At 38.6% G+C, this 9000-nt stretch overlaps 1 protein-coding gene across 1 annotated transcript in view; it reads left to right on the top strand.

Annotated features, from left to right (window-relative positions):
• Positions 1–9000, top strand: part of LOC101850724 — a 27514-nt gene that overhangs the window by 3921 nt on the left and 14593 nt on the right. Inside the window, exons 2-3 of the mRNA XM_005099840.3 lie at positions 3479–3676; positions 7452–7631. Of these exons, the coding sequence (XP_005099897.1) occupies positions 3479–3676; positions 7452–7631 (378 nt within the window). The remainder of the gene's footprint in view (positions 1–3478; positions 3677–7451; positions 7632–9000) is intronic.

The following is a 9000-nucleotide window of genomic DNA, read 5'->3' on the forward strand; positions in this document are numbered from 1 at the left end:
GGGAGGGAGGGAAGGAGGGAGGGAGGGAGGGAGGGAGACAGAGAGAGAGAGAAGAGAGAAAGAGAGAAGAAGAGAGACGAAGAGAAATGATTGTTATTAAACCGTATGGTGCTCGTATTCTTTGTATTATTTAAAAGCACATACAAAACTTTCTTTGTCGAAATTCGCTGCATAAGTGAAATTTATTATTATCCTTATTATCATTATCATCATCATCATCATCATCGTCATCATCATCATCGTCATCATCATCACCATCATCATCATCATCATCATCATCATCATCATCATCATCATCATTATCATCATCATCATCACCATCATCATCATCATCATCATCATCATCATCATCATCATTATCATCATCATCATCATGATCTTGCAGAAGGGCTGTTCACACTCACTTTTTTGAACACTTGCTTAAGTAGTCATTGAATGTTTCTGTTCTTCAAAGGGGGGAGGCAGGGGCTACACCTTAAAAGTCCCGTATCGGCTCAAAAATGTGGATTTCGAGATGTAGGCATGTTTGGCTTCTTCAGCCACTCTTACAGTTATTTCATCGTATAAGAACCCATTAAAGCATTTTTTTCTGATACCTGGAAGTTAGTCACCTCCATTTCCTCATAAAGTCAATCTCTCACTTTTCTATTATATATATATGTGTGTACTTTTTAAAATAACTCAACCATTTTCATTCAGTCTTCATGAAATTGTTACAGAATTAAGAAAAGATGAAAAACTAAATGTCTGTTAGTTGAATTTTCAATATGGAATAGATTTTGATTGGAGCGTGGGTTTTCACGGATTTTTAGCAAACGTGAATACTACCTCAGGAAATAAATCATCAAAATGTTGTAATTCACTCACGAAAAATTCAACAGACAAATTTGTAGATCTATTGTTTGCTTACATGAAGGCAAAAAAATAAACAAAAAGCCAACACAATTTCATCTAAAAATAAGTGCGTTATTCATTGCGTAAAACATTTCAACAAAATCCAGTATGGCCACCGTCTCCATGGCAACGAAACTTTTTTCTCACATTCAGTTGCGTATTTTAAGACTCCTCTATATGCTTGCTATTAATTATGTGTGAAATCTGGTAAAATGTAATCCACTAATAAACGATATAGCCCCCGGGTGTAGACTCCGTAAGGATTGGACTCATTTTAACTGAAACTGCCGTTAGCTATAGCTACAGAAAATGCTCGATTGAAAATAAAACAATTTCTTTAAGAGTCCAAGGTGAAGCAGGCTCAGAATAAAATCAATGACAATAGAAGCAATTTTAAAGAACTTTTAAAAATCATTACAGGCCTCTTACATCATGAAAGTACAGTCAACCCAACACCACAGAGAGATCACTGATCACTTAAACAACAAAATTATAAAGATTAGAGACGAGTTTGGTGAAACTCCAACTGAAATAGAGGTTGCAAATTTAAATTCATCTTTAAATGAATTTCAGCCTGCAACAAATGAGGAAAATTTCAAGATACTTACAACCTTTGCCCATGAGACCTGTTTGTTAGATGCCATTCCAACTTTGCTGATAAAACACTGTTGCAGAAGTTACACCAGCATTAATTTTTATAGTAAACAGCAGTCTCCAAGAGGCTTATGTCCCACCCATATTTAAGCATGCTCTCGTAACATCACTGCTCAAGAAATCAAACTTAGACAAAAGCCTCATGAGCAGCTACCGTCTAGCCTCCAGTTTGAATTCCTTATCAAAAGTACTGGAGAGGCTAGTATCATCACGTCTCAAAAACTATCTTTCAGCCTAGGGTCTTGCCGCTAAATTTCAATCAGCCTATAGAGAGTTTCACAGCACAGATACTGCCCTCCTTAGAGTACACAATGACATCATCCGATACGCTGATCAAATACAGTGTGCAGTCCTTATTTTTCTTGACCTGAGAGCAGCGTTTGACACCATCGATCAAGACTTTTTATTACAGCTGCTCAGAGTATACTTCGGCATCGGAGGATCTGCATTCAAATGGCTGGAATCCTATCTCTAAGACCGATCCAAATCAGTTCAACTTACATCTTCTTATGGCAATACTACATCAGAGGCTGGCAGTGTGAGATTGTTGTCAGTTCAGCTTCATTATAGAGTCCCTCAAGGCTCAGTCCTTGGGCCTGTGTTATTTACACTACACAACTCCATTGTCTGATATTGTTATGCAACACAAGTTTGAACTTCACTTGTTTGCCGATGACACCCAGCTGTACATACCAATCAACTGGGGCGAAGAAGATCAACAGATTTCAACTCTTCAAAACTGCCTTCAAGATATCAAGGATTGGATGTTTGACAATAAACTTAAACTTAACGAAAACAAGACAGAAATAATCTTAAAGGGAACAAATAACTTAGGATCAAAATGTACAATTTGAGAGTTTGGATCTAGGCAATGCAACTGTTATGGTGGAAAAATCAAGTGCCATACGAAATCTTGAATTTTATTTTGACCCTGATTTTTTCATGAAAACACAGGTCACTAAAACTTGTCAAACCATGCACTTCCATCTTAGAAACATTGGTAAAATAAGGAAATTTTTTTATGAAAGTGCCACGAAAATTCTTGTTCATACTTTTATTTTAAGTCACTTTGATTATTGTAATTCCCTTCTTTTTGGCATTCCAGATTCTACTCTTGCCAGACTTCAAACTTCAAATGATTCAAAACAGACAGCAAGACTTGTGACTTTAAGAAAAATTTCAGACCATGTCCATGATATTTTGAAAACCTTCCATTGGTTGCCAGTGAGAGAGCGCATTGAATTAAAAATTTTGTGTATGGTTTATAGATCTTTACATCAGTGCTCACCAAATTATCTTTCAGAACTTATGGAAACGTATGCACCATCTTGTAATTTAAGATCTTCGAAAGACCATAATCTCTGCATGCCAAGGCCCAGAACAATGTTGGGTGAAAGGACTTTTGCCATCTTGGCCCCAAAACTTTTGAACAATTTGGATTTAGATGTTAAAATGTCTCTTTCAATTATTGATCAATTTAAATCCAAGTGTTTTCATGGAAAAATCAGGGTCAAAACAAAAGCCAAGATTTCGTATGGCACTTGATTTTTCCACCTTGCTACACCCCCATCGACACAATTTAGCTAATTTCGGAATTGTGCTTCGGTCCTGCCAGTCAGGCCTCCCGCCAGAAATATCGAGATATCCAATATAAATTTGCCCCAAATAGGAATAGAAAAACAGGTTCACGAAATAGATTTACTTTTGCTTTTCTTTTTTTCTCTGTAGGTTCAGGCACGCTATGTTTACTATTTAAAAAATAATAATAAAATACAGCTTGAAGGGAATGCTGCGGTTAAATACTGTTCCCGGCACATAATATTGGTTTTTTAAATCTTTTACTGTGAAAAATTCAAACTGAAATACTTTTCGTTCCCGTTTTACTTTAACTTTAACATTTGGTCATTGACCATATTTTGTCTATTTCCAGCTGTACCTACCTCCCAAATCCAGGTGAGAAACCGGGCATTCACACGCTCGCAAAGCGGAACCCAAGTGCTAGCGATAGTTCGCCAAGGAGGAACCTGGACGTCTTCATCAGTTGTTTCCTGTGCCATGACGTGCCTGGCGACATTTGAGGACTGCTACAGCTTTCTCTACCAAAACGCCACGAAGACATGCACACCCGGTGAGTTTTGTCGTAATATTACGATCCAATCGACACAGCTTAAGCAATTCATGTTTTTATCAATTCTAACACCTGCGAAGGCACAAAGCTTAAGCAGTCAAATATATCGTTTTCTTATAAACAAAAGGTAAAATTTTTAATCATTCAGGTGGTTGGCTGCTGATGGCTGCTGCACAACTCGGGGGATTATCTCCCAGTCATGGGATTTGAGTGCATGGCGAGGGCTTACATCTGAGGGCTCAAACCACAATGGCTTTTTGACACAAGTTAGTTAAAACCTTCTATCATGGTGGTTAATAGTTTTCTGTACCAGGAGCTGAAAATGTGGGTGGCTGAAGGGTGTTACTGATAGCTAGTACTTTTCTCTCTCCTTCTATTTTTTGTTAATATTTTGTTTTGCGGGGGGGGGGGGGTCGTTTTATTTTTCCAACCATTGGAATGCCGTTATCATGTCAGCGCCGTTTTGTTTACTAAAACTTTTTTTTTCAACAACAAAGGATACGAGTAGATCTATTTAAGAAAAATGTGTTCGCCTCTTAGCTAGTTATCCTGCCCTTTCGTCTAATCGATTCCTTACAAGCAGAGATGCTTTTAAATTGATGAATGAGTTCCAGTTGCTAAGTTTTACATGTAGTTATAGAGGTAGAAATAAAAGTATGGCTTGGGTATTTGATTAAAGGCATTCTAGCCTTTCATCACTTCTTTTGAGAACCAGCCAAGGATCCACACCTCAGATGTTGAGTTATAGAGATTGTTGACATGAGATAAATCGACATTAGCAGCACAGTGTCTAGTGAAATTCGATTTGTATACCGTCTAGCTTCCCTCTCACCCAGGTCTCAAGGTCGATGGCCGGGTTCAGAATTTTTTCAAACAGATGTCATGACGTTATGCTAAAAAGGATCTGCCTTTTTTTAAAGTTGTTTTTACGCCTTACAAATGGGAGAAATAATATGGTTTTTAAAGGGGCGAAGGCTGACTTGTTTGACAGGGTAATCAAAGTGAAATGGGACCAGATAGGGCCTGGAGATATCATACTCACACAAGTCACAAGAATCTTACTGGCAGTGGAGGCGGCAACTCTTGAGTTGTGAATGAAAACAAATCCTGAATTCATGTTGTATGCTTGTTCAACCACTAAAACAATCGGGAAAGTATTTCATTAAATATTTATTCTAACTAACCTTAAATTTAACTTTAGATTTGAACACACGAACACCAAGGAAAGAAGCACAGATGTCAGCACTACAATGGCATGTTGTACCAGACAGCCGAAACACTTTGGTAGAGCACGCCAATTATTATTTTTTTCTTATTTCACATTTGGCTGTTTTTTGTCTAGCTTTTCGAGGCCAGGAGCCGCTGTCATAATCGAGGTCACGATCTGATTATAGGCCGTTAAAAAGTCGAGGAAAAAAACAAGCACTAGCAGTGTAGTCGGAGCACCGGGGAGTTAGTTCCCCTCACATCTGCGAGGTAGACTCGACCAGTGTAATAGTTCGCTTAGATAATCAGCGCGTCTGGGTGCTTATAACTGTGGCCCGAAAGGGGTGAACAGGGTATATGCGACAATGAAACAGTTCTGACTGCTATGCACATGTTCCCTTCAAATCTATTGGTTGACTCTTCAAGTCTCACTTTAAGCTTACTTAATCAAAGCTTCTGACTGCTTATGGAGTGGCCCGATAGGGGCGAACGGGCTATTTCTGTGGCAATGAAACGGTTTTGAAGGTTAGGCATAGTCTATTGTTCATTGGTGATTATGAACGTCTTTTTACATTTAATTTATGAGGTTTACGTCTATGGGTGAATTTGACTGCGACAATGTTTCAAAATTAGGAAGGGAAGCAGTGATTATTTGATTATATAGACGCTTTGCCTCTGGGTTTTTTTGATGTTATAAGATATACCATTCTTTTACGGGAAAAGGGCAGTAAGCAAAAGCTATCCTGTTCGGCCTATCTGAGTCCGTGCTAGGAGAAAACCTTTCAGGTGTTAAAAAGATATAAAAAAAGAAACTGGTTTACTTTTTGTCACTTTTCCCCCTCTTATTCAAGCCAGTGATGGGGAAACTGCAGGGTGACCCAAAGATATAAAGAGAGCAAGAAAACTTCAAAACTTTTCTTGGGGGGAGGGGGGGGTAAATAGATCTATATCTTCTCCCACACTGAAGCTATACGTTTCAAATCTGAAGAGTTGAGGTTTTTTTCTTCTCAGTATTGTGAGTAAAATAAACAACAATTTTCAGTCATGTCCCCATTTTTGTAGCATAACGCACCAGCCCGCATTAGACAAAACGATGACACCTTATTGCAAGCTATAGTAATCTAAAAAGTCAACAGAAGTTTGCAGATAATATAAGAGTTTTCTCGAGTTTTCTTTGCCTTGCTGAGGTCGCGGTTAAGTTTTAGTAAAGAGCAGAGAGTCTTTCGTATTAAACGTTACCACGTCACCAGCTCATTTTGAATGGTTCGCATAATGTAAGCTTACTCTTACTTTATTTTATCCGCCGCTTATACCCTTTTGGGTGTCACGGCACAATGTACGTAAAGAATACGTAAGTGCCCTCGGGGCCTTCTGTGGTGCCATTGGTAGAGACGTACCGTCAGTGTGGACCTATAGAGAATCAGAACCTTAAACAATTCCCAGAAAAAACAACTACTTCAGATAGTACACACACCATTTGCAACCCTTTATAAGTCACCAGGGTGCAGAATTTAGTAGTGGGGCCCCGTAAAACGTCTCTCCATAGACGATGCGTGTAGCTAAGACTTCCCTACATCACAACAGTCCACATTCTCAAAAAAAGATTTTCGTCTACGACAGTTAACTACCAGTTTCCTGTGCGCTAGGCCGAGATTACGTGAATCAGTGGATAGGAATGCGTTCACTCATGATTCCTTGATAGTCTTGATAGACGTGAATATTTCCTCGTTGACATATTTGGTTAAGTTGCAAGGTCCATGTTCACCTTTCAGGATATGTAAACTCCACAAATGCTGTTTATGGTGCACCTCATCCACCCATTGTCTCTAGAAGCCAAGTTATACAGAATATATACAATGTGTGTGACTTTATATACTTATGGGTTGGCGGGTCATTGTGTTTGTCCACCTCTGAACATTACGAACGACACATTCAACATGAGTCTAGTCCAAAAGAGGACATGTAGAGCACTGGTTCTAGGAATTCCTGAATAAAATAAATGTTACGTTTTTTACTTTGTAAGAGAAAGAAATATTGTTTAATGATGTTACAGAGATGGAAAAATTAAATATTAAAAAGAAAAGGAAGACCAAAAAGGTAACCAACAGTTTCATGACTTTCCTTATAATATTTTTTTGTTGATTAGTGCGTTTTGCATTTATGGGTTTTAGTCTTTGAAATTCGTTTCCGTTTTCGAAAATACGTTTCTTCTTATTTCATACTATCTATGTCAAATAAATTCCCTTTGAATGAATTAAATCTGCGTCTGTTCCAGATTATAACATTCTAGAATACATTTCGTGAGAGACATTAAGAAAAAATATTGTAAACTTTCTTCTTCTCTGTTTATTTGCTTGTTTGTTTGTTTGTTGGGGTTTTTGGGGGGTTTTTTTGGTTGTTGGTTTTGGGGTGCTTGTTTTTTATCACCCTGTATTTTCCATTTGTCAATAGCTCAATTTTCCTTAAATGGGACTTATCTCTGATTTCCTCAGGCTGCTACATATATCTTATGTTACCAAAGTATCCCTAATTCAAGAAATAAAAACCGTGAGCCATTCATTGACTCCAGGTTCAGCGTTTTCCTTCAGTGAGCAGCCCCCTAGTCCGGCAGAGGGCATTCTCTACCTGGCCAAAGCGTGCGACCAGTCACAGGAGTTCGTGAACCTCTGGATATCCGCAGGGACGACAATCTGTGTGTACGTCTCTGAGACCACGGCCAGATATCACGACGCCAAGAATATCTGTCAAGGTAGGGAAGCAGATTATTGTCTGGTTCTTTTGTTGTCGATCCTGGGCGAATGTGGAGGGATGTTTGGGCTTTTCGTAATTTCGATCCACCCCTCTCGCTCTCTCTCTCTCCCTCCCTCTCTCTCTCTCTCTCTCTCTCTCTCTCTCTCTCTCTCTCTCTCTCTCTCTCTCTCTCTCTCTCTCTCTCGGTATATAGCTTCATTCTGCTCTTTTTCACTTTAGTCCACTCTATAACTAAGATTTAGTCTAATCGACAAGTTTTATTACTATCTCCAAAATCGTTAAGAAGTTGCGTGAGAAAATATATATTCAGACACCATCACAATCTTACTCATTATCACACTTTACCTTTTATTGAATTTTATCTTTGGGTGATTTGAGTCACTTCCGATAATATTAATACCGAATTTACTGTACATGATTATACAACAAGTCTTTCCTTTTTTAGTGAAAGTGTATTTACACCCCAATTGACACTGTTTAGATCATTCCCGATCCTGCCTGTTAGGGACAGCTCGAGCTGAGAGGAATACAACATCCCAGCAAAAAGTCCGAGATATTCGATTAAAATTTCCTCATCACTTGGGCGTCGATAGTCTAGTGGTTAGGCTACAGGACTCGTAATCATGAAATTTGAGCCTCAGGCCCGACGTTTTATCCTTGGCAAAGGCACTTTTCATGAATTTTCCTCACTTTATCTAAGTGGGAATAGATACCTGGCCATAGACTGCGAAAGATCTTGCCAGTGTGTTAGTATTGCAGCGTCTATGAAATGGCGGCTTACACTGTATGCTTCTCAGGGAGTTGAAATAAATAGTTTCAGAATGCTATCAGGTCTTCTGGAGTAGTTTTGAGAATTTGCACGTTACAAATGCTATCAAATATCGTTATTACTATTATTTAAATCATTTTATTAATTTATTATTTCTTTTTTTTTAGGGTCTCCTGCGTGCGACAGCGAAGAGCCTAACCACTACACCGTTAAGATGGACGTGCAGTTGAAGCCGTCTTAGACGGCAGCTCATTGTTGAGGAGAAAAGTAATGTAAAAACGTACACATGTAAAGAGGGCATTGGTACAGATATTCGTCTCGAGTCATACAGGTGGTCGGTAAAGCAGGTTCGACTTTATTGTATGAAATAGACTCCCTAACGGAGATAAAACTCACCTCGGAAGGACTTCCGTAACGAGTGACTACATCAACAAACACAACACAGAAGAGACATAACCCTAACCCTAATAAAAATAATAATAAAAATAATAATAATGAAGATTATTTACACTCCCGTGTAAACATAGCTCTAGGCGCTTTACATAAATGCATGTACGAACAATATTCACGCACGCGACACACACACACACGCACGCAC

The sequence above is a fragment of the Aplysia californica genome, unplaced genomic scaffold, assembly GCF_000002075.1.
Source record: "Aplysia californica isolate F4 #8 unplaced genomic scaffold, AplCal3.0 scaffold00227, whole genome shotgun sequence".
Taxonomy (NCBI): Eukaryota; Metazoa; Mollusca; class Gastropoda; order Aplysiida; family Aplysiidae; genus Aplysia; species Aplysia californica.